At 45.5% G+C, this 25,312-nt stretch overlaps 4 protein-coding genes across 4 annotated transcripts; 1 reads left to right on the forward strand and 3 right to left on the reverse strand.

The window, feature by feature from the left end:
• Positions 1-7,310: 7,310 nt before the first annotated feature.
• Positions 7,311-11,150, reverse strand: ncbp2 (nuclear cap binding protein subunit 2). The gene is made up of 5 exons (XM_053843783.1): positions 11,011-11,150; positions 10,404-10,490; positions 8,747-8,841; positions 8,461-8,599; positions 7,311-7,594 (listed from the first exon to the last, which is right to left on the reverse strand). The coding sequence occupies exons 1-5, from the start codon at positions 11,083-11,085 to the stop codon at positions 7,496-7,498; spliced, it is 495 nt and encodes a 164-aa protein (XP_053699758.1). The 5' UTR covers positions 11,086-11,150; the 3' UTR covers positions 7,311-7,495.
• A 671-nt stretch (positions 11,151-11,821) lies between these two features.
• On the reverse strand, positions 11,822-13,552 carry fkbp2 (FKBP prolyl isomerase 2). The gene is made up of 2 exons (XM_053845153.1): positions 13,026-13,552; positions 11,822-12,261 (listed from the first exon to the last, which is right to left on the reverse strand). Exon 1 carries the CDS (start codon positions 13,480-13,482, stop codon positions 13,066-13,068), a length of 417 nt encoding a protein of 138 aa, XP_053701128.1. The 5' UTR covers positions 13,483-13,552; the 3' UTR covers positions 11,822-12,261; positions 13,026-13,065.
• Positions 13,553-14,077: 525 nt separating this feature from the next.
• Positions 14,078-14,836, forward strand: ncbp2as2 (NCBP2 antisense 2 (head to head)). The gene is made up of 2 exons (XM_053848851.1): positions 14,078-14,138; positions 14,250-14,836. Exon 2 carries the CDS (start codon positions 14,325-14,327, stop codon positions 14,628-14,630), a length of 306 nt encoding a protein of 101 aa, XP_053704826.1. The 5' UTR covers positions 14,078-14,138; positions 14,250-14,324; the 3' UTR covers positions 14,631-14,836.
• A 715-nt stretch (positions 14,837-15,551) lies between these two features.
• Positions 15,552-23,813, reverse strand: meltf (melanotransferrin). The gene is made up of 16 exons (XM_053882327.1): positions 23,339-23,813; positions 22,871-23,025; positions 22,562-22,661; positions 22,234-22,419; positions 21,525-21,681; positions 20,683-20,750; positions 20,443-20,606; positions 20,194-20,359; positions 18,851-18,996; positions 18,684-18,780; positions 18,430-18,624; positions 18,194-18,347; positions 18,059-18,126; positions 17,318-17,505; positions 17,062-17,254; positions 15,552-16,023 (listed from the first exon to the last, which is right to left on the reverse strand). Exons 1-16 carry the CDS (start codon positions 23,379-23,381, stop codon positions 15,965-15,967), a joined length of 2,139 nt encoding a protein of 712 aa, XP_053738302.1. The 5' UTR covers positions 23,382-23,813; the 3' UTR covers positions 15,552-15,964.
• Between the last annotated feature and the right edge of the window lie 1,499 nt (positions 23,814-25,312).

The raw sequence follows: 25,312 nt of genomic DNA on the forward strand, positions 1-25,312 counted from the left end.
GGCAGTAGATTTAACTTTCAGCAGAAACGTGTTTGAATTGGGGCCGTTTCACCTCCGTGTCCTTTATGGTCCAGTTTAGCTGATAAGAGATGATGAAATTTCATCTGGCGGCTCATGATGGCAACTGTGCACAGTGATAATTGGATTGCTCATGAGCAAATACAGAGCTCGGTAATTGGAACGGACCATCGCTGGAAATGAATGTCATTTATTCTCACTGTTTTGAACCCATCCATACACGGCTGGAGCGCCTGCTCCGGTGAGGACATCGGTCAAATGTGCTGACATTTCTAAACCCGAAGCTCGTCTTAGATTCGACCCTGAAATCTTCCTTAAAGTTTCACCTTTCACTTGTGGATTCATCTTGGCAACCCATGAAGGCTGCCACTGTCGTCAGTATAGGACACAAAAGTCCACTTTCCCAAGGTCGGTGTATGATGCCATGGGAGTGAGGATGGGTTGGAGCATGATATAGACCTCGGCTGTGTCCCATTCCTCCCTCTAACTCTAGCACTTAACACTAGCACTTGGTTCTGAGCTCCCTCCACTATGAAGCGGCCTCCGATGACGTCCCTCAGAATCGGGACAACACGTCATGACGTCACGTGTAAAGACAGCGTGTCATTGGCTGCCGTGCTGTGTTTTGTTTCCTGCATATCCAGTGTTGGAGACAATGTTTTGGAAATGACAGCTCCAACGTTTCTGCAACCTCTTGCATCGGCGCTGATCATCTCACTTGGTTTGGTGAACCAACAGAGAAGAAATGTTGCGGTGATAGATGTGTTAGAGGTATGAGGATGCTAACGTTAGCCTGGATGCTAGCCCACTGTTGTTTGTTCAGAAGAAATCCAAACCTACTGTTGTACATCCATGTTGTATTGTTCCTGTTGTGGGACACGGTCCACCATTTGGCTCGTGTGACACCAGAGAAAGTCAACAAAGGGAAGAGTCGTCCTGGCTACTAACATGTCCCTGTTGTCCTGTCCAACATTGTTTTGAAATCAAGTACTTTGGTCTCCTGGAAATCTCTCCACACTTCATATTCCCACTTGGTTTCAAGTCAGCTCCGGGGCTCCCTGGGTTTGAAGGGATCATTTCAAGTGGTGAACGGCGACTGCCCTCGGTCTTAGGACAGCCTGTAGTCTTATTCTCAGACTCTGTAAGTCTCGCCCGATCTTCGAGGTATCAATGAGTCGCTTTGTTCTTCCGCACAATCCAGTGTAATTCAGTTCTGTCAAACAACAAGGAAGATAAAGCAAAACTTACGTTGACATGAGTTTGCCATCGAGTGTCAGACCCAGGTCAGGTATGTTATTTTTGCAACTTACTTAGAGCAAGTTTGTAGGAGGGCATGTTAAAATTAGAATGCTCAGTGTTTTTCCTCAGTTTGGCGGCACATTTCTCCAGCAGACAGTGCTCTCCACGAACTCCGCAATGACTGTCTACCTTCACATCCATCATCGCAGGAAAATGGAGCACTGACTGCGTAAGGCGTGTGAGATGTGAGTTTGATATCAGCAACTGAGCTACATGTCATCTGTTAGCTTGTTGGTTGATGGTTAAATTCCCTTCAGAGACCTTTTTTTCTCCAGGTTTAAAAGTAACAGGTATTATGTTCTAATAATATAATGACACCATTTTGAAAATCATTTGTATTTTGTGTTAAATACACTGCATTTGTTTGTCATTGTGGATCAGTTGCAGTTTGGACACAGTTTGAATGAATAAATAGCATCACTGACCAGTGAATCTGTTGAGTGTGCTGTTGACTGAGCATCAAGACTGAACCATCATGTCATTGGTCAGTGAACATATACACAGTGAGCTCACACACCACCACTGTGCCTGTGTTGACAATCATGCAGTGGACAAAACTGGTCTTCATCTCAAAAAGTCCTGCTCTGTCTGCCCTTCAGATTTTGGTGAATTGCTACGTCCTTGTAGGTTACACTTGTGAACCCATGTTTACCGACCCTACTCTTCTGGTAGTGGACCTCCTGCCCTGGGTCAGCTAACGTTACTGGAGCAGAGTCATCCCTCAAACCAGACAGCTGAAGTAGTAGAAAAAAATCACCAAAAATCTGTACATTTCAAAAAACATGCATGCTATTAAATTCTTTTGCATTTCAATACATTTTATTATGTTGTCTTTCATAAGTACTTTACTATTATTGTTCTAGTAAACTTGACTTTGTATTTATTTTGTCATATTCTTTTATTTTTTTCTTTTTCTTTTCCACAATTGGCAAAAATTGGTATCAGTCTGTTGGGACTTGCAAAAAAAATCGGTACTCAGTATCGGCCTAAAAAATGGCGCACCCGTAGTTCCGCCTTCACATTCAGTGCCAGTCATTTTTCCTTTCACACTTGTCCCATCAGTTTTGCTCCTTATCTCACTGTCGACCTGCGATAGCCTCATCCGGTCCTGGTCATCTGTGTTGTGGTCTGAAAGTCTTAAAGTCTAAACTTCCTCTCATTTAAGCTCTCGTCCAGACCATCATGTTCTCGCCCTCACGCTGAAACATCTGCTGCCTCACAGCCTGCGAGTGTGCAGTCGAACTGCAGTCGCCTTGCATTATTCATCCACCCCCCCACATCTGCAGGCCGGTGTTCAGGTCAGCGAGGAGCGGCGGGCCCGTCCCAGCATGCATCTGAGACACACCAGCGGGTGGTCGGCGCGACGCCTCGCTCGGACTGCATTCACTTCCTCCCACTGATGAATGCAAACAAGCGGAGGCTGAGTCTCGCGTCCTCCCACCGCTTCCACTGATGAAATCAAACAGGTTCGGGGGGATTGTGGTTGGAACGTTGTCTTCCTGATGTCTCACAGGTTCACGCACAAATGCCTCCACTGATCCTGCTTGCTCGTCTGCACGCAGGACGCCGCTTCTCTTGATCTTTCCGAAGCTCCGCACATCACGTCTTCACAACGCTACCTGACACCCGCGCGTGTTTCTGTGTCAGGCAACAAGGAAACACCTCTTTGTGTCACCTGGATTCCAGAGGAGGGTGTGAAGCTGAGCTGGTCTTTTGGTGTTATTTCTGTTCAACCTGGAACATGAAACACTGCCTCTGGTCCCTGATCTGCTGCATCCTCTCCTTGGATAGTTCGTCTTTCTGCAAGTTTTTCCTGGCTACATTCAAATTTTCCTTTTTTTTATTTTTGTCGAATCAAAAATAAGCTATTAAATGCTTTCAATATACTTTATTACAGTGTCTTGCATAAGTACTTTAGTATTCTTGTTCTCATACACTTGACATTGCATTTATTTTCTCATATTCTTTTCTTTGACTCAGTGACATGTATTTTTACATTCTCTCTCTCCAATTGTGCATTAAAATTCACATTCTATTTCCATGAATTATTGTTTCAATTCATCATTTTTTTCTCCATGAGTTTATTGACAACAATGTGAACCTGCATCAGTCAGGGTACAGTAGCAGACTGGAGGTTTCACTATTGGACATTTCCCAATTTCCCAAATGTTCTTGGGCTGAAGAAAAACGCATGACCCCGCCACGCAGCCAGGGGGCAGTATAGCCCACTACTCTAGTCATGCCAGTGACTCGCCCTCCATGGAGAAGGATTTGATCGAGTGTTTTTTCAGGGACGGTGATGTAAGAAGCTGATCTGGGTGTCGTGCTCTGATGGTCTAGTTTGACAGCACCTGCTGAGCTTTGTGTGTTGAGCCTTAGACGTCTCCCATCTGGTTGAGCATCGTCGGCGCAGAGGTTCCGGTTACCACATGGAGATCCTGGCTTCGGATCCTACCTGATACTGACACGTCAAAAGACCAAGTCCTGACTCTTCCTCTTCGACCACCTGCTACAAGCACTAAAGCTAAGCTACTTAACCAGCACATCCTCCCTCACCTGAGGTCAACAAGGAGGTTGAGCAGCGCGGAAGAGGACACGCGGAGTGGGGCGCCCGCTTGCCCCACTCCTGTGGGGTTTTCACTTCGAAGTGTTGTGCTAATCTTGCTAGCTTCACTGTTGGGTTTTATCCAATAGCAAAGCTTCTGGAGGGATTTGCATCCTTCAGAGAACCACGGTTACATTGAGGTAACTTCACGATTCCGGGAGAGTCTCATCAGCTGTTTTTTTGTCAGCAGAAGTTCATGTGACGCGTTGGATGTGTCCATCAAAATTACCGAGCCACAACCCCATCCATCTTCAACACTCATTCCTCATTATTGCATCCGAAGCTGCGGCATCCCAGAGTGGCGTCCATGATGTCGACTTTTAATTGGCCCCAGGAGGAAGCTCCTCTGCGAGCGGCAAGAGGAGGAGGAGGAGGAGTCGGTCCGGTTCACCCCCCCGACAGCCCAGTCAGGCAACTCACTCAGGTGTCCAGCAGTGGGAGGCTGACAGGGGCGAGTGTGAACTCACCTGACACCAGCGACATGCTGAGACCAGGCTCCATATGTGGACCAAGACAAGGCTCCTCCCACCGTCATGAGCATCAGCTGAGGAGGCACATCCATCACACCAAAACCCTCCCATGACTTCATCCCAATCTTTAACTGCTCTCACAGTGGTCCACAGAAAGGTGGGAGAAAAAAAAAACAAGTGAGGAAAAAAGCAATGACAAGAAAGTAGACGAAAATGCGGAAAGGCAAACTAAGGAAAAGAAGAAGAAAGTAATGGTGAGAAAGTACAAAATAGGATTAAGGCCAGTGAAGAAAAGAAAAGAAATTAAAAAAATAAAAATAATTGGCAGAATTCTCACTCTAAAGTCAGACGTTTATTTCAGAATTCTGACTTTATAGTGAGAATGCTGACTTTAATCTGACTGTCTCCCAGAATTCTGTAAGAATTCAGAATACTCACTTTAGTCTGTCTTTAATCCTAGAATTCTTCTCAGTTTTTACTCAGTTCTGACAATAAATTCTGACTTTAAAGTTAGAACTTTCATCTCAGCATTGCCACTTCAATCTGACTTCAGTCCCAGAATTATCTCTCAGAATTCTGACTTTAATATCAGAATTTAAAGTGAACTTTAATGTCAGAATTCTGCGATTGAAGTCAGATTAAAGTGAGTGACTTTATGTATTTCCCAGATTCAAGTCAGTTTTTTTTTCTTCACTGGCTCTGAATTCTATTCAATAATAAAGAGATAGAAAGATAAAAATAGAAATATTTTTGCTGTCCATCGACAGAAAGAAACAGAAAAAAAGGAAAGGCAAACAGGATGAGTAAAAAGAGAAAAAAAACAGTTAAGAATATAAAGAAAGCTGAAGAATGAAGAAATAAAGAGGGAGTACAATAAGGAAACAGAAAGAAAGTGAAAAAGAAAAAACAAAAAGGACAAAAAGAAGACGGGACAGAGAAATGGACAGAATATGAAAGAATAAACAGCAAAAAGATTGACTAGAAGAAGCCCTGCTGAAGTTGCTATGTAAGGGGTAACAAAAAAACAGGATTCTGCTGACACAGCACGTCTCACTTCACTCCTCTGAGAAGCTGGTGCCACTCTGAGGAGCCTCAACAGCACATAGGAAATTTCACCAGCTAAATAAGTGGCATGAAGCCCACATTCAGAGGCGCGTGAGAATGTGTCTGCGAGGACCCCGTCCCTGCCCGTCCTCTCCAGCCAGGAGCCTCACAGAAGCTTCAGGTAGTGAAGCCTCAGACTCCAGACGCGAGTCACCTCCCTGCTGCTGTCGCTGGTTGGTGTGCGCCTCACGTGCGCAGACTCATCCTGATGAAGTGCCAATTCATCCTCAGCTAATTGGTCGACCCATTAATAGCAAACATCGGCAATAACATCATTTGTTGCTTCCGTTAAAGCGCGAGCTCTGGTGTCTCTGCTCAAGAGATGATGTTCTGGATGGACATTTATCAGAGTCCAGCAGCTGCGGCTGAAGCTCCACCAGCTCATGAGGAAGGACCTCGACTGAGGTTGTAGAGTTTAAAAGGCTCACAAGTCTGGGGTGGGGTCACGGGGGCAGCAGTCGGACTTAAGAGGCTCAGAGAACAATGACAAACATGCAGGAGAGTCTGGACCCTTTCAGTCTGGCAGCAGCAGAAACTCTGGGAACTCAGCTCTTCGAAAGACCAACCAGCTGGAGGTGTGTTTACAAAGGCGCTTGTGCTTTTCACCAGTGTAGCCTTTCATTTTGTTTTCTTTTTTACGTAATTTAGCTATTTTTTTGCCCATATTATTTTTTATTGTCAGTCCCTAACTTTTTTTAAAAATGGTATTTACTCCTTGATTCTTTTTCCTATTGCTTTGGGAGCATTACACTTATATTTATCATTACACTCTATATTTATGTGTTGGTTTTTCTTGAGCTTTTCACTGTCTTGTATGGTACATTAGGGTTCTCTGAATTATCGCTGTGTTTTCCAAGGATTGTGCACAATTTTCGAACCTTGTTTCTCTTTTGAAATATGTTTTCTAATTGTTGTTAAGTTTCCTGTCCTCTGTTTTTGTTTTACTTTTTTTCAATGGTAAAAGGCAAGGCATTTTAGGATCACGGACACTTCTTGAATACTTCTTCCCCCATCATTTTCCAAGGTGAACGACCTTTCATTACTTCCTGGGGTGGACGCAGGACTGTTACGTTTTGGTTTTTTGGTATTACAATTTAAATTATCATTAAAAAAAAAACACGTTTTGTATTCCATTGTTTTGGACACGCTCTTCTGCTTGGGGAATATTTCCTTATTCTCTCACATAAGATCTGTCACGTGTCTTTTTACTGTCGGTGATCAAGTCCTGGTCACGGCACATAAGGTGCAGCATCCGTGAAGACTCCTGAGCCGTCGGATGGAAGAAAAACAAGCTGACGGAAGACGGAAAATCAATCGGCGTCGCTGCACAAGCTCAGTTTAATCATTTGAAACCCTCCAGCACTGTGTGATAATCCTCAGACTCACCAGGTTGCAGGTTCAAATTCAACTGGAGGCAACTGTTGAGCAAGCACCTGTCCTCACTGTGTGGAGCAAACTGATGTCTGCGAATTATCTGAAGCTGTGAGTCGGTTATCTGTCTGGGGAGGAACAGCCGACCTGTCCAGGGTGTCCCTCGCGTTTCATCCTATATTTACTGGACATTCCTCAGGTCACCATCGAATTTAAGAGACGAAGGAATCCCGTCTAAAGTGACCTGCTACCATCTAGTGGCGCACATGGGAAGTGAAGGACGCGTTTAAAGCAACGTCCTGCTGTGATGTCGATAACAAATGAACAAAACTCGGTGTGTGTGTCGGTGTGTGTGTGGACACACTGCTTCACCTGCTGATATCTTGACAACACAAGAGCAAAAACACATTTTTTAAAAAGAAAATTCATCTTTATTAAAAAAAAAAGAGAGAATCATGACATATTGAAATGGACTTGGATGACTTGTCTCTGACCACTTCAATAGTCATCACCGGAATCTGACCAGCTTCCACACGGTACTGGTCACCACTCGCCCCAAATGAGGGAATAAATACAAGCTGTGCGCAAGAGAAACCTGCTGGAGGCAAGGGCTCGCACGCACAAGGAGCTAGAAACTGTTGCGTCCGTCCGGAACTCGCTGCTGCTGCGCCAGCTTCCCGTAGCCGCCTCTGGCCGGGTCGTAGTCCTGCCGGTACTCGTCTCTCACCTGGAAAATAACAGTAAATTTGAATCTGAAACATTTCTGAGAAATGTCATGTATTTTTAAAAATACTTTGAATTGTCTTAAGAAACATATACAGTGGTTCTCGAACGTCCCGGAATTTTGAGATTTTTTTGCTTTGGATTTCGAACGAAAATCCAGAACTCAAACCCCCGGAAAAAACGTGCACGGACCGATCAGCTGACACACAACGCACTTTGTTCTTGTGTATAACGCAGCCTCTGTATGCAGACGTGTCCTGTTAGCTCCATTTACTGGCTGTTTTTTCTTCATATTGAGGTGTAAAACCTTTCCTGTCTCCACACTGGACCGTGGTAGAGTGTCACAGGGGAGGTGCTGGAGCGCTCACTCCAGGGTTTGATGTCCTGTTGTGGGCTGGAGCTGGGACAGGGATGAGGCGAGTCTGGGACAGAGCGTGACTTGGTTTATGACTTTGTCACAGCCAAACTGCACAGAAGCGCACATTCAGAGCTGGACACGCACCGGGCACCTCTTCACTTCTGGAGAGACGTCACTCACTCTGCAACCCCTCCCACATGCAGCGGCCACACACATAGAGGAACAGCGCACCTGCAGCAGACACTCTACATTCACTCCTACAAAAGACTATTTTAAGGCTTGGAACGCATTATTGCTTTTTCCATTCATTGTAATGGGAAAAATCCATTCAGATTTCGAACAAATCACTTCTCAAACGGCCGCCTGGATTGTGGTCGAGAACCGAGGTACCACTGTATGTAAAAAAAGAACTATATATATATATATATATATATATATATATATATATATATATATATATATATATATATATATATATATATATATATATATATCACAGGTGATGCAGGTACCTGTCCTCCGGATTTCCCCCTGCCGTACTGCCGTCCCTCCTTGAAGCCCGTGTCCCAGTCGGTTCTGATGATCCGGTCGTCCAGCCGGGTTCCATTGACGAAGCGCATGGCGTGTTCAGCGTCTGCACGCGTGTAGTATCTGGACAGCTGCAGTCAAGTCCTAATACAACTTCACTGGATTCTGAATGACCCGAACCAAAGCAGAAGTCGGCCGAGACAGGAACCTCGTTGAGAAATGAAGAGATCCGAAGAATTGGAATTGAAATCTTCCCAAGTGAAAGGATACTCCACGAAGCAGAAGCCGCAAGCCGTCTTTTTGATTTTGTCCAGCCCGATGATGATGCGCTTCACGTCGCCACTTTTAGAAAAGAGCTCATGCACCTGTGCGAGATGTGGAAATGTATTGGGAGTGAATTCAGGCACAGTTTTGGTCGACCAGCACGACAATAGTGGATTTATTATGTACTAAATCTGGGAAAACTTCCAGTCAGACCCTCGGCTGAGCCTTCAGCCAATACCATTCCCCCTGAGACACAGAAGGTCTACACACGTAAAAAAGAGACACATTTCTGAAAAAATCGATAAGTAAATAGATAAAAAAAACTAGAAATCAAAGCAACATGGTTGACAATGAGTACACGGACTCTGATAACTGGGGAGGAGTGTGCTCAGCATCAACTTATCCCATTGACACTGCTCTTCAGTTCAAGTTCTGCCGTTCTAGTTCCCTGAAGTCACACCCTGGAGCAATATCCATAAAGAGACGAGAAGAAAACTGTCAGCGAGGCTGCCAGGATGTCGAAAGAAAGATCAAAGGAGTGTGTTGGCTGTGCAGTATCCTTCATGTGGCAGGGCTACGGGTGGCAAAACAACGCAATTTCCGGACTATAAGCCGCTACATTTTTCTTATTGTCTGAGCCCTGCGGCTTATACAACAGCGCAGCTAATATATGGATTTTTACAGGCTGAAATCACAGGCGTTTTATTGACCTTAAAGCGCTCAAAATGCGCTGTTTTCTCCCGCGTGTCCGCAGCTCCGCCCACAGAGCCGATCTCCTGGAGGAGCGGAGACGAGAAGCAGCAGCTGAGACAGCTGTGGTGTCGGAACTTGGGACACGCGGGTGAAAACAGCACATTTTGAGCGCTTTAATGTCAATCAAAGATGGGAGACGCTGTCTTGAGACAAAGACAGGCGACTCGGCGCCAGATGCAGGAAACTAAGTGTACAGTGCAACTTAGTGAAGGAGGAGGCAGAACATTCAAGCTTCTGCCAGAAAGATGAGATGAAGAGCAGCTTGATCTGTCAGACGCAAACCTAAAGTTCTGAAGTGGGACCAGCCAGAGCCCAGACCTGAATCCAGGTGAACATCTGTGGGCTGATCTGAAGTGGGCATTGCTCAGGAGAAGCCATTGTTTGTGTTTGCAAAGAGCAGTGGGCAAATACTGCAAGGTCAAGATGTGCCACACTGATAGACCTGCGTATTAGAAGCCTTCTGCCAGGAAAACTAAAGGTGTCTCAACACAGTATCACTTTAACAGCGTGGTCCATTTTAGATTAGATTATGTTTTTACATTTTATCCCAATGAAAATGATGGTACTCATTACAATATACTGCTGAACTTACAGAATCACAATGTATCGTGTCACCACTCGCATATCGAGATACATATCGTAACGCAGGATACCTGCCAATGGAAGGCTCAGTTTGGCTGTTTGAGTCGTGCAGGTCACACTGAAGGTGGTGAAAGCTGTCATGTTTAATCTTGGTCTCATTGTTTAGATCACACATCCTAAAAGGAGAAGTGGCAGTGTTTCTACCCACTGTACATGTGCTACTGGCAGGCTGACCTACGTTGGAAGATATTTTAAGTTCAAGCAAGAGCTGCAAACACCGAGATGTGAAATGAAATTGAAGACACTGTTGGAGAGCAAGGTCACCTACCTGCTCCTCTGTCGTGTAGAAGGACAGATTCCCCACGTACAGCGTGTTGCTCTGCTTCAGCAGCTTCTCCTGCTCATAGCGCTTCCCCTGCAGAAACATCACTATGAGCATGACGTCAATAAAAAAAAACACAAGATCACAAACCCCAGGTTTTCCAGGTCAAATCGGCCCCTTGATCCTTAAACTTAATAGCTACTGACCACTGCCGCTCAGCATTATCCTAAAAGAGCTGTCGATGTGGCTTGAAACTAAAGGGAACTTCATTCGTATTGCAATACTAATTCGTCATTCATCAACCTTCTCAGTGACGGTTCGAGTCACTCCATCCCAGCTACCTGGGGCGAGAGGTGGGAGATAGACTGGACAGGTCTCGAGTCCATTATGGGGCACAAGCACTCACACACGCTCATAAACTCTGGCGACAGTCCGCATTGAGACGACAGCGTACGACTACGTAAGTCAATACAGAGAGCAGGCGCATCGCATCACCAACCAGCCTGGAGACACCGCGACCAATGCTGCTGTTGTTCACGAGAGACACGGGCTCGGTTCGCAAACAGCTCGTGTTCAACGACTACCCGGGTTAAATGTGTTGAACTGAACTCACCTTGAAACACTGGTCTACGTATTCACTCACATCGATGTAAGAATCGCTATTTAACGCGTTTAGTTTCACCGACATTGTGCTCGAATCCAGCAACAACACAGACGCGCTTGAACTGCAGGAAATTACGTCATTCTGGAAACCTCTTCCGTTTTTTTTAATGGTGGCGCTGGTTGAATAGCGACCTCTAACGGTAGGAGGCTTTAAACACGCGCGCTATAAACCGTGTGTGATGCGGTTGCACTTGCGTGTTCGAAAGGTGACGGAAGAGCTGATGACTTTAACAAAAAATTAAATAACAAAAACATACTTCAGTATCAGCACAAATCTTGTGTACGTGTGTAAAAGTTAAAAGGAAGAAATGTGCAGAATTAAATCCCATAAAATTGTCATCATTTGTACCAGAGTGCAAGTTGAAAGTATCAAGAAAAATAACTGAGAACAGACAATCAAAACACAGTGATGTAGGACAACATTGAGCTACAGTGACTCTCGACCTCTGGTGTCTCTTTCAATTATTCTGAGAAATTATCAATGTTTTTTTTTCTAAAAAAAACATTGGAAAAAAAAACTGTCCAACCCGTATAAAATGAAAATTTAGCAATATTTCATTCAACAAAAAATAATCACGTTTTTATTTGTGAACACACAAATGACACATGATGACACTCGAGTTGAAACGTACAGTATAATACTTAACAATACAAGGTAGCAATAGTAATACATATAAAATAATATATATATATATATATATATATATATATATATATATATATATATATATATATATATATATATATATATATATATGACTTTTGGGGAAAAGAAGTTGTTCATTTACCACATAAATAAACTAAAGATATTTTTGTTTGTTTGTTTTCAAAGCTAGCATTGAAAGCATTGCATTTAATATAGGTGCAAACGTTTTTTTTTCTTTACATCAAGATTCAGTATTATTAATTCTCATAGCCCAAACAGACACACAGAGCGTCACACTGTAAATGACTTAGACAACAGGTTCTCTCCACAGCTCTCAGTTTTATTATTCAAATATCTCAACATCTGCATCAGAAACCCTTCAACACCATTGACCAGCCGAAATCACCATTTTTGTAAAAAACAAAAAAAAAAAAAAAATTAAATTACAGGTAATGGTCAGCAGGAAAAGCTCCAAGAACCACAGTAGCCTCCTTCTGCCTGTGGCACCAGCTTCACCTGCAGACGTGGTCAGCAGAGGCCATGCTGCAGAATCTCCTGCGAAATGAAAACGCATTGCAATGTTAGTGACTCCATATTAGACAGTTGGAGTGCACAGGGAGGGGTTGGACTTCTGAGGTTTTAGCTCAGTGGCCAGTCTGGACATCAGAATGAAACAAGCCAGAAACTGGAGCTCCGAACACACTGTGGAGGATCAAAGACCGCAGCAGCCAGCCAAGTTTCCTGAGGTCACATTAGCTGTTAGAAGAGCTACATAAGTATTTGCTCTTCCATGACTTCTTAACAACAGTTAGCAGAATTTCCATTTCAAAGAGCAGGGTTGAGCCGAGGAGTCTTTTGAAAATGGACCTCTGAAGCCAAGACACATCACTGCAGCATCTTCTGTTACTGTGCAGAAAGAGCTGAGCCAAAAGACAAAGCTCTCCATACACTGGTCAGTTGATACTCTCACAACTCACCAGTGGTCACAAGCTTCAAGGAACAAGAAGTTCAAGCAGCTGGAACAAGTTTTCTCTGCCAAGCGCCAGGACTCACTTCAAGAATGAAGCTCAGTCGAACAGGACAGACTCAATAATGCTGAACATTCAGTGCGAGCCTTGTTACTTTGGCAGAAGCCACCAGACAGAAGCCCAGAAAAGAGGAAGCCAGTGGATCACATGTGACACGTTTCCAGTAACAGTGCGGCAGCACTCGAGATGCAAATAACGGGAGTGAGTGACTCCATAAAGGGCCGCAAACAAAAAGACTTTTCCACTTTTTTTTCACTGAAACAACTCTGTCGCCGTGGTGACAGGACGTACCTCCGCTCGGAAAGGTCGTTTTCCTTCCTCAACGGCGGGATCAGAGGTCGGACCTGCGCTCGATGCTGAGCAGCTCCACCTCGAAGATGAGCGTGGCGCCGCCGGGGATCTTCGGCGGAGCCCCGCGGTCTCCGTAGCCCAGCTCGGCGGGGATGACCAGCTTCCTCTTCTCGCCCTCGCACATGCCCAGCAGACCCTGGTCCCAGCCTTTGATCACCTGCCCGCTGCCCAGCGTGAAGGTGAAGGGTCTGTCGCGCGGGACGCTGCTGTCGAACTCGGTGCCGTCCTCCAGCTTGCCGGTGTAGTGCATGTTGAGCACGTCTCCGTTGCGCGACCTGATGGCACAGTTGTCCACCCGCTTCTTGACGCCGATCTGCAGCTTCTTGCGCTCGGCCGCGCGCACCATACACAGGCTGAGGAACAGCGCTGCCACCGGCAACAACAGACCCACGCGCATGCTGAAGTTCGGTTCGGTTCGGTTTGGAGTGCGCTGCGGCTGGGTCGACGTCCCGAAGGCTGACGAGGGGGGAAGCGAAGAGGAAGTGACGTCCCTGAACCGGATGGTGCACAGAGTTTTCTGACTCGTGCACTTTAATACAACTAAATAAAGCAAACAAATGGAAATCAACGACATGTTGATAAAAAAGTTCGATATTTTCAGTCTGACTGCAACATGTAAACAAACATTTTTTTGATTTTTTCTTTTGCGGTATATGAAGTATTATAAATATAATTAATGAGAATTAAGCTGAATAAAGGTGTTATTTTTAGCAGAACGAATCTAAACGTTCTCTCAATTTTATTATCAAAATTAAACCCATCTTTACCAAACTAAAGGCAAATAACTAAAATGTTATAACAGTTTACTGTGTTTACACAGTATTGTCTTGCAGTTCAGAATTAAGTGAGTAAAAAGTAAAAATAAAAGTTTTTTTAAAAGATTGATTATTATTTCTTTGTGGAAATAGTGAAATTATATATGATAGTGTTTCTTTGTGGGAAGTCTAGTTTTTGGTCAGACTGTATCCGGAACTAGATAAACGCTTGTTTCCGGGGAGCACATTACAGACGCCACCCAAAACAACAGCCCGTCGGTGACACAGCCGCACCAAGGTTGGTCGCTCCGTGTCCATGTAACGATACGAAACGAATTTAACACAGACCCGATGGTGATTTGAAAAGAAAACAATTATTGGTTGTGGTTTATTAATGTGTTTATTTCAGCTCAGGGAGGCGTCTGCTGAGTTAGCGGGCTAAGCTAACCGGGACAGCGACGTGCTGTCACCTTCTCCCCCCGAAATGATCACTCGCCTGCTGTACCAGCTCCTCAACAACCTCCATGTGGTGGAGAAGTTGGCGGAGTCGCGTCCCATCCGCAGGGCGGCGCAGCTCACAGCCTACGCCATCACCAAGGCTCAGATCGCTGGGCGGGACGCCTCGGAGCGGGTGTTGCGGTCGCAGACGCTGCGGCAGGTCCGGGACGAGGCCGGGAAGCTCCCCGATGACATGGGGGAGGTGGGCAGGAGGCTGCGGAAGGTCCGGGAGACCTTCGTTCATGAAGTCAAAGAAGGGTGGAAGGACGGGTCGAGGCAGATTAAGAAGTGAGGAAGGAGCTCACCATCGCCAAACTGCCGGATCGATGGTGACTGGCGGTTCTGGCTGAGGACTGGACCATGATGCAGATTATTCCACCGAACCTCCAAAGAGAAACTGGTGCAGGATCTGGTTTGTCAAGTCATGTCCAAGGCACATGGAGATTTTACCGATACAATGTAAATAAAGATGATTTATGATGTTCAGAACTGACAAAACGAGTTGCAGTCTACTGTCTCATCATGTTGTTGTAGGCATCACAAGTTGACGGAATACCAAGTCACTTTCTTCACAGTTTGTGCTGTAACCAACCACTCAGCAGAGTCGGACAGGAACACTGGGATTTTTATGGCTGTATAACAATGGAACAAGTAGTCACATGACACAGGTTCATTTATACTGCACCAGATTCCTGCCATAACTTTTTCCCCACTTTGGAAATGTGCAATTAATGCAACACTTCAAGGTTCCTTATCAGGTTTTTCTCAATCGCTTTATGGCATCATAAACAAATGTGTTTTATCAGATTTTCTTCACTGGCGCAACAGGTTGACACAATGACTGTGACGTCAACACGCTGGAGTTGAAGTGGAGGGTCATCCAGACGCCGTTTCTGATTTGTTTGTCCGTTTAAAATAAGAGTTCATTTCACTGTCACTAGTTGATGTCAAAGTCTTGAGATGCTGACTTTGATAGATTAACTATTGTAACGGTTGATTCAGTGTCCCACCATTTTGTTTTTGGTGACGCAGACTAAGATCATGCTCTGCATTGTGAACCCCATGGACATATTTCCTGTTAAAATAAAAGCCTCACATAGCTGCTGTAGATAAACATGTCATCAATATCATAATAAAACACATGGCAACAGACAGATGCTGCAGTTTCATTTATTTGAAGTAGCAATACTTATGCAGACTCACTGGCCTGGCAACTAAATATTAGTCACTGTGTCATTCCATACTGAAATAGAATCTCCGTTTTGAGGAAGAGAACATTTGTTTCTGGCCGCATGAGTCAGTGCATATACACTGATATGGCACCTGAACTTCATATAAAAATACATCTCTGAAAATAAGAAAATACACATTGAAGAATCAGGACAGGAAGAGAGCGCTGAATCGACTGAGGCTACGTGACACACGGAGGCTCCGCCCGCTAGAACAATGTAACAGGTGGCAGCATACGCACTGATATGGCTGGTCACCTTCTGTAAACACGGCGGACGCAGCGCTCCAGGTGTCAGATACATTCAAAGTGAGGTGTGATCTGATTGGTCGGGAAAATGTTGATGTGAAGAGGAGAAGAAGAAGCGACGAGCCGGTCGTGCTTGATGTGTGGCGTCTTCAGAAGCAGATGAAACAGGCGAGCAGTGCCGACAGAAGCAGCGCCACCGAGGAAAACGCTAGAAGACGAGAGGACATCGGGGTCAGAGGTCAAACTCCAAGTCTATTTTCAGGTCGGTCTTCAGTCGTGATCACTGGTGGCTCAACCATCAATCTGGCTGTGTGGCAGAGGAGTGACTGCTCTGAAGATAGACTCTGAGGTCAGATGTTGATCACTATTGACCACAATCCCTGACTAAAGCTGTGGGGAGCTGGAGTCTCTACGCAGGCGTGAGAGGTGATGGAGACACCCAGAGATGCCAGGCTATGTTTTTGACCGACTGCTCACTCCACATTGAGTGACACAGGTTCACCTGAAACCCAGAGTTGCTTCAGGATGGATTTGTACATGTGACCTTCTGGTTCCAACTCCCAAAGTCCCAGATCAGTGTTTTTCAACCTTAGCCACGGCACACTTTGCTCACTGAAAAAATCCTGAGGCTCGCCACCAAAGATCAGTCCAATGTCCTGTAGAAAATCCCCTTTAATTTGTGAGAAATTGTAGCTACTGACTCTTGTTATTTTGGCATGTTATTTGCAGAAAATGTAACTGTTCAAAAATGTCTCCAGAAAGCGGTGGTCAATATGGCAACAATATGTCATCATTTATTCATCTATTTTAAATAACTGTTTGGATTTTATCATTATCTATTTCATATGGTTTCATTATAGTTTGGGGGAATTTTAACATTCTTTGCCTCAGCACCATAAGAACAGTGATTCTTAATCTCTTAGTATATTGGAGCGCATTTATTTGGTTCTGCATTTAGTTTTAACCAAGAAATTGATGAAACTTTGACAGTCTACAAGTGTCAATAAAGTTTTGAAGTGTGACGTCACATTAGCTCTGTTAGCTCTGTGGTGCAGACGGTCTTTGGTGTCTATCTCTATCTCCGGACAAGTGAGGTGAGACAGGATAATTTCCCACGGCTCACCTGACCGTCTCTCATGGCACACCGGTTGAAAAACACTGTCCTAGCATGTGACTAGTTGGTTTAAATATGAAAAAAAAGACTCTCGTCGCTGAGGACTCCAGGCTATTCACCCTCTAAACTCACCCCTGTTTGAGGAGTTGCACTCCATGTTGACCAGGGAGTCCAGGTAGACCTGGCCCAGCCACTGCTGGTAGGTCTTTTTCTCGCCGACTCCCACCAGACGGTCGGTGGAATCCTTGAAGATGAGATCCGATCCCTGATACGCCTGCGAGTCGAACATCTTGAACTCCGTCCCGTCATCTTTGCCGAAGGATTTCTGACAAACAGCGTGAGGATGATCACCTGGTCCTCAGGAAGAGGCCTGACGCGCGGTTGGTACCTGAGCCTGGTCCAGCAGTCCGTACACGGCATGGATGTTGGTGTCGGCTCGCACCATGACCGCGTGCGAAGGGACTCGGCCGAAATTGCAGTTTCTGTAATCTTTGATTTCTGCTCTGGTTCCCTTCGGGCAAAGAAGCTGGTAGTCTTTGGAGCTCAGGCCAGCAGCCCAGGCGTCGGCAGAGTTCCCTGGACAACCACACAACGTTTGGTAAAAGCGATCAGTGTCTCTTAAAAAATAAAGATGAGGAATGAAAGTAGAGCAGACCTGGGCAAAGTGCAGCCCGGGGGCCATATGTGGCCCTTTGCTTGTGTTTCTGCGGCCCTCGTGAGGTCAGACTACAACTATACAACTTATAAGACGTCATTTTTCTGTTTCCGTTTTAACTAATAATTTTTATTTCTTCTTTTTGTTTGTTATTTTAGTATTTTCCTCAAAATTCATGGAAAGAAAATTCAAAATACATTTTGAAATAAATTGCCTTTTCAGGTTTGATGTTTGGGCCATTGTTTTATTATGATAAAATGCATTTTTATAGGTTTCATGCCGTATTTACACTTCTTAATATCCTTCCTTCCATTGAACTTTTTACGGTTCATTTTGTCCTTGTTACTTTAAATCATTTTTCTGTCTTGTATCGTAGTCATCACCGCCTTCCTTTTGGCATGATGGGCCCTCACAACACTCACAGTTTAGGAAATTTAACTGCCCACCTCTGAAGTAGAGAGAAAAGCTCTTTACCGTCGGTGTAATCCGGGACAGTGGAATGTTTCACGAAAGCCACTTCTCCCTCTCCAACAGCCAGACACCTGAACCACACGGTTTTGTCGGTTTAAAGTAAAGATGAACAAGGGTCTAATAGGAACGTATCTGTACCTGAATGCACCGCTGTATCCGTCATAGCGGTCCAGGCCTCTCTGGCATTTGTTCTGGCCCGAGTCGTCCCCCACACACAGGCTGCACAGCTTGGCAGGAAAGCCCTTCTGGTCGGCCCCGGGAACACAGCTCCCTCCGAAGAACTCACTCACGGCTGAGGCACAGTGGTCACAGAAGCAGGTCAGGTGGCATCACGTCCTGGTCTCCACCCATCGCGATGTGTCGGTGACGCTAACCTTGAGCCATCTGACAATTTTTCGGGCTGATCAGGCCTTTTTCCATCAGCAAGGCCAGGGGCATGTTCCATCCGGCGGTGCGGCCGTATCCTGTGTGACAGGATTTGCGGCCACGAAGGTCCTCGAGAGAATAAATGTCACTGTTGCTTTTCTTCACCACGGCGACAGCGTAGTACATGGACCCGTCCTCGTCCACTGGGGCAAAACCAAAAGAGTCACTTTAAATGGACCACTTGAGTCCTCGGTCTCTGTACCTGTGTAGCTCTCTCCAGAGGCGGGAACCAGCCCGAATTCTTTCCCCGCCTTGTAAATATCACCCCCGTCCAGAGTGATGGCGTCCGCCTCCTTGTCCTGCATCCAGATGAAAGACTGTCAAACCCATGCGGGCACCAAGACCCTGCCCAAGAAGAAACCCCCTCACCTTGATCTTCTGGAGGCAGTCGGCCACCGAGTCCCCGTGGAGGCAACTGATGGTTGGAGACAGATTTTTCCTCAGGAAGGCAGCCGCCATATCCACACACTTCCTCTGCTCACCACTGGACAACACGCACCAACGCAGAGGACTCGCTGTGTGCAGAAGGAAGGAGCTCAGTCAGGTGGCAAGGTAGGTAGGCAAGAAGATGGTCCGGTCTCCAGACAAACTCAAGAAGGGAAAGGAAGAATAGTGGATGGTAGCTGGGTCCGTTTCAAGGAGCTGCCTCTCTCAAGTCTCTGAGTTTTCGGTCAAAAGCCCCCATTAATGGATGACGCTTCACCCACAGTTCTGAATGTTTATGCATGAAGTGAACACAGTAAAGAATGAGCCAAAGTTATTGTTAATATGTGCAAAAAAAAGTTTCGTATTAAGTGTTTGAGCGCCCCCCAACAGACGCAAAAAGGACTTGTATGAAAAAACATTTAACTGTCGTTGTCGTAACTGAATTACAAGCAAGTGTGGTGTATTTTAGTCCAGCTGACCAGTGACGACCTAAAATCTGAACGTACTGTAACAATCGAAATAGTCTCTGGTGGTGGGCACAAGTTTTGTTTGTTTCAGTTGAGACCTGTGGTCAGATGTTCCTTTTTATTTGCAACCGTCTCTGCTCAAGTAACCTAACTTAGGGGAAGTTGTGCTCCTTGTGAGGAGGATTTTTCTTCAAAAATGATGCTGTTTTTCTTTGTTTTGTTATCACATGACCCCAAAGTAGCGTTGGAGTATCCACTAAAATGCAATATTTAACTGTGACTTAAGTAGCACTGAAAAGCATTCCAGTCACGTGATTTAAGAACGAAGGCGATTGTCCAATGACAGCTCACCTAGTCATTATTTTTTTCTGTTGGTTGGTCTTAGTCCCGCCCCCCTCAGCATGCCGCGTGTGTCATGGAAGATCAGAGGACTTAAAACCTGAGGTTACCTAAATGTAACCATCGTTCTCTGAAGTGTGCAATCCCCTCTTGAGGCTTCCTTATCGGATATTTCTCAGGAATATGGTTCTGGGTGTTTTCTGGAAGTCACAGTTACACTTCACATCCAGGAACAATGTAATATCCAATCAGGTGATGGTCATCCTCTCCTGACAGGGATTTGTGCTTCGCTTCAACTGGGGTAACTCAGCAAACCTGCTCAGGTTCACAACCATCTATCCTGGTAACTGACAGAGAGGATCGCTGATCCTGCGGATGAAACCAAAAGCCAACTCAGGCTTTTTCCCTTCACCGCCTGGAACGGACCCCTAGTGTTTCGGGCAGATGGATTGGTTCGATTTGAGTGGTGGGACATTTCACCTGCAGGTTTGCAGTCCATGGCCGACAAGGCGTTGTAGTAGTGAGTGCCCATCCACTTGATGGGGTCATTTGAAGTCGGCTCCAGAAAAGTGGTGGACATTTCAGAGAAAAGCACTGTCCCTCCTCCATAGTTGGAGGATGAAAACACACTGAAGCCAGATTTCTGCTGCAGAGAGGAAGACACAGACACAGCTGAGGCATCGCACCATGGAGACACCGCGACGAGGTTCTGCTCATATTTGCTCATACCAGCCCCTCGTCCAGCATGTTGTACACCACCGAGGGAGTGATGCCTTCTCTGACGACAACTGCCCTAAATGGAACCCGGACCAGGTGGCAGCTTCTCCACTGTTCGACTGGAGCTCTGGTTCCGTCCCGACACAGCAGCTGGTAGTCTGCAGGAGTCAGTGTCGCTGGTGACGGAGACACATCAGGAGATTAGCAGGTGAATAGACCGCTGTAAACACACTACGTAAGCAGAGAGGTTACCGTTGGCGTAGTCCGAGACGGTCGTGTGCTTGATGAAGGCCACATCTCCTGCACCCTCAGCCAAACACCTGGACCGGAACACACAACACAGCAGGGGTTCAAGATGTTGTTCTGCAGAGGGTGAAATATGGTGCCATCTAGTGCAGGGGTTCTGGACCATTTTGAACTCGGGGCCCAACCTTTCCAGAACAAAAGGGACCAGGCCCCATTCAAGGAATAGATCTGATTCATGACTCTTGATTTCATCTGTGATCAACAACCATATTGCATCTACTTTCACGTAAACAAACCAAAACCTTGTGAAATGACATGAAACCATGTGAAAGTCATTGAAAAGTCCAACCAGCAGCAGAAGCAGGTGCAAGTCATATTCATGAAATTTACCCGAGAAAAAAAAGAAAAGAAAATACACTTGATGCAAACTGTGAAAATTGTACAACATGAATAAAATTTGGAATAAAATTAATATAATAGAACTATATCAAAATATCCTAAAATAAAATAATATGTTTTCTTTTCAAAATAAACTCTCAAGAACACATGAGTAAATTGTAAATGAAAGTATCGCCATAAGATTCTCGAATTGATTTTAAAAACCTTTTTACTTTTGGAGGTGGCATCACTTTTTTTTAATCATTTTCTTCTTTTCAAAACTTCTCCATACTTGGTAACTATGACAAATATATGTGATATAGTGACACAATACTGCCACCGTATGTGGCAAAAAATGTTATTTAGATAAGACTTTATTTTCCACAACTTTATTATTATTTTTTTTTATTTTCCCACTGTGAGGAAATTTGGGAATCGGGCGATGCCTGTGAATAGCTGAATGCTTTCACCTCAGTGCTCCACCGTAGCTGAAATATCTCTCCCTGTCGCTCTTCTCACATTTGCCCTGTCCGTTGTTATCTCCGACGCAGAGTTGGCACAGAGACTTGGGGTCACTGGGCTCATTGGCTCCTGGGATACAGCTCGCACTGAAGAACTGGGACACACCTGTCCACACACACACACACACACACACACACACACACACACGGTTACAAGGCGACAGAGAAGCAGGGTGTTGGCCTGGGAGCCCACCTCGCTTAGCTCAGCATACACTAGCATTACAAAGCAGACACTTTGAAAGCATCACTCTCTTCACTGGGGTTAGCGTTAGCATTTCATGCTACACCGTATCGAAGCAAAAATGATTTCAAAATGGAACCTGTAATCCTGTTAGATGAGGTTATCTGATCAGATAACAATGTGCTGCTGATATTGTTTTGTAAAGGTCGTCATAGTGCTGTTATGAAACATATCGTGAGCGTTTTCAAGCATTTAGCATTGCGCTACTGCTCGTGGGTGAAGATAGCAAAGCATTCTGTGTGATGTTGTGGAGATATTTTTACGGTCCATTACATTGTCATTATTCAATTGTTGTTGGTTATTATAGACTATTACATGGTTGTGTCAAGGTCACTGCTCCACAGTAGGTTATTACCAAATGAGGAGGTTATTATCAGCTAATGCCAGAGAGCATTGTGTGTGTGTGGTGTTTCTCACCCAGAGGGATGTCACAGCCCATCACGGACATGTATCCCTGATCGATGAAGTATCCGATGGGCATGTTCCAGCCGGCGGTCCGGCCCTTCCCGGTGTGGCAGCTTCTCTTCCCGGCCAGAGTGTTGATGTTGATGGCCCCGTTGGCTTTCTTCACCACGGCCACGGCGTAGTACGAGGCGCCGCTACCTGCGAGAGTGAGACAGAAGCGTCATGGGACTGGACAGGCCGCTGCCATGCTGTGTGGTGTTGAGACTCGGGAGTCAGAGTCAGCCAGGGATGAGGATTCACAAGAGCAATGTAAGTAACAGTTTGACAGAAAGACTCTCACCGTCGTTCTTGGACTCCGCAGCAGCGATCTGGAAGGAATACGTTTTCCCCAGCGTGTAGATCTCGGTGGAGAACGTGGAGAAGGCGTCCGCTTGGTTTTGCTGCCGGGAGACGATGAAGATTAAGATGAGCAATACGATTGATACAAGAAAAGAAACAAAGAAAGAACATCCACACACAGATGGCATGTTTTCATGTTAAAAATAAATAAATACATAAAACTGAAACAGGGCGGGGCATGGTGTATATGCCACAGGAGACGTGCTGTGGTGCACTTTCAACTCTCAAAACAACCAACTTTGATTCTCACCTGCAGTTTCTGGGCGCAGCCTTCCACCGTCTTCCCACTGACGCAGATGAGCGAGGGACGGATGGCTGCGCGGGAGAAGGCGTCCGACATGGCGCTGCACTTCCTGTCCTCAGACTCAGAGATGGTGCACCAGCGGATGGAGCTCTGGCTGCACACTGCGCAAGACACACACACACACGGTCTTTCGCTTTCCGACCAGAAGGGGGGCGTGACCTGGCCACAAGCTAATGACCGAAATATGTCTTCTAAATAGTTTGAGGGAGAATTCTTCTTTTAGAATATTCAATTGTAATTTCATTGGAAAAATAAAAATATCAAATAAATGTAAAAAAAAAACACAATACAAGATGTAAATGCGTTTTCAAAACATGCGAAATTTTAAACAGGTATAATAGATTTCTATAGACAAACAAGTGAAGCTCTCCTTCATGATTTTAACCTCCGATGAACTTGAGAAAAGGTATTCACCCGTCTGCAGCAGGAGCAGGAGAGCAGCAGCTGTCCTCCACATGGTTTCTTCTCTCTTCCTCTCGCTCTGTGTCACGTCTTCCCCCGTTTCTTCTATAAGTGACCACGCCGAACTCCAAAGTCCAACTCTTATCAGCAGGATTCAAAGGTCCCTGGTAATGTCCAGATCTTTAGTGCCTTTTCAGCTTCCAGGAAGGAAACTTGGTGGGACCTGTGACACGTCTGACTGGCAGAAGGCCAAAGCTCAACAGAAGCCTCTTTGATGGTCACAGCCCTCCTCTGCTGCCCCACGCTCGGGTGTTTTTCACTGACCAGGAGCAGAGACTGGTGAACACCCAGGTTTACTGGATGGTGCCGTCCACAAAAGTAAAAGTTTAACTTAAATATCTGCGAGGAATGTTATTAAGGTTAATGACATGACAAGGATCACGTGAAGTGTCAGCAGACTGATAACTTTCCACTGTGGAGACCAAGTCAGGACTCTCACTCTGTTGCCTATTTTGTCTAAAGTGAGATGGTCCTGTGTCTTTCCCCACATGCCACCTCAGAGCCTCAGAGGGGGTGTTGAATAGGGGCTGACTGTCAGAGCAGTCACCCAGCTCTCAGTCTGGAAAGGCTTACTAGGTCTAGTATGTACTAGTAGTGACGGGTGGATGAGGTTTCTTGACACAGTACTGAAGGGTAGATGAGGTTTCATGACAGAGTATTGTAGGGTAGATGAGGTGTCATGACACATTATTGAAGTGTATATGAAGTTTCATGACACAGTATTGTAGGGTAGATAAGGTGTCATGACACATTATTGAAGTGTATATGAGGTTTCATGACACAGTATTGTAGGGTAGGTGAGGTTTCATGACACAGTGTCCTGATGTTCAGAGACCACCAGGTGGTGCTGTCTGCTGTAAAATGTTTGGACTTGAACAACTAATTCAATGACACCTCACGTCATTTCAAAACCAAGAGCGCCATCTAGTGGCCTCTGAAAATGAGGACACTGTTTCATCCACCCTGCAATACTGTTTCATGATCTACCCATTACGCTGTACTAGTATTCTGTGTCATCTGCACACTTCAGAGGGGGGGAAGCCAGCTACAAGAACAAAGGCTCTGCCTTGGAAACTACAACAGCTATCTACAGCAGGGGTCACCAGCATGGTTCCCACAGGCTCAGGTGGCCTGCAGAGACCAAGGGAGTATTTTTGTTTTTAAATAAAATAATAAAAAATAATTTTCATGTAATAACCATGGCAGCCCTTGGGGTCACACAGCGCCCTTGGACTCGCTCGCAGTTGCTCATTGGTGAAATCGCAGAGGAACTGCAATGACTAGCGATGGGTTGGTGAGGCTTCACGAAACAGCGTCCTGGTGGCCAAAGCTCAGTAGGTGGCGCTCTCAGTTTAAAAAAAGCAAGGTTTAATCAAAATGGTCGTTGAAATCCAAATATGTTAGAGCAGAGAGTGCCATCTGGTGGCCACTTTTTCATGAATGATCCTTGATGAGGGAGCTAAGACAGGCTCGTGTGAACTGGTCCTCAAACACTCAAAGAACTGGACTCAATACCAACAAATTCTTTTGATTTTTTTTATTTTTTCTTACCAAAATAGGCAGTTAGAGCAGGGATAAATATTAGAATATGTTAGATATAGATCCATCTCTGTAATAAGAATCTTTGCATCGGTGCTTTTCTCTAACAGACAGTGACAAGACCCCAGCGCGTCAACACAGAGTCTCACAGAGAGTCCAAGCCCGTGAGGCCCGCTGGTCCACACCACCTGTAAGTCTGGAGGCAGGAATAAGAGCTGGACATTCTTTCGGAGGGAGATATTGCGCCTTCATGAATATCGGAATGTGTGAGCAACAGCAGCGGAGCGGTCCTGGACTCTCTGTGTGCCTCTGGTCTCCGTCGGGAGTTTAAGGGTGAAGGATGGGAGGAGATTTGGAAGGTGTCCAGAGAGAAGGCTGCCATGTTCC

This window comes from Synchiropus splendidus, chromosome 1 (assembly GCF_027744825.2).
Source record: "Synchiropus splendidus isolate RoL2022-P1 chromosome 1, RoL_Sspl_1.0, whole genome shotgun sequence".
In the NCBI taxonomy this organism is placed as follows: domain Eukaryota; kingdom Metazoa; phylum Chordata; class Actinopteri; order Syngnathiformes; family Callionymidae; genus Synchiropus; species Synchiropus splendidus.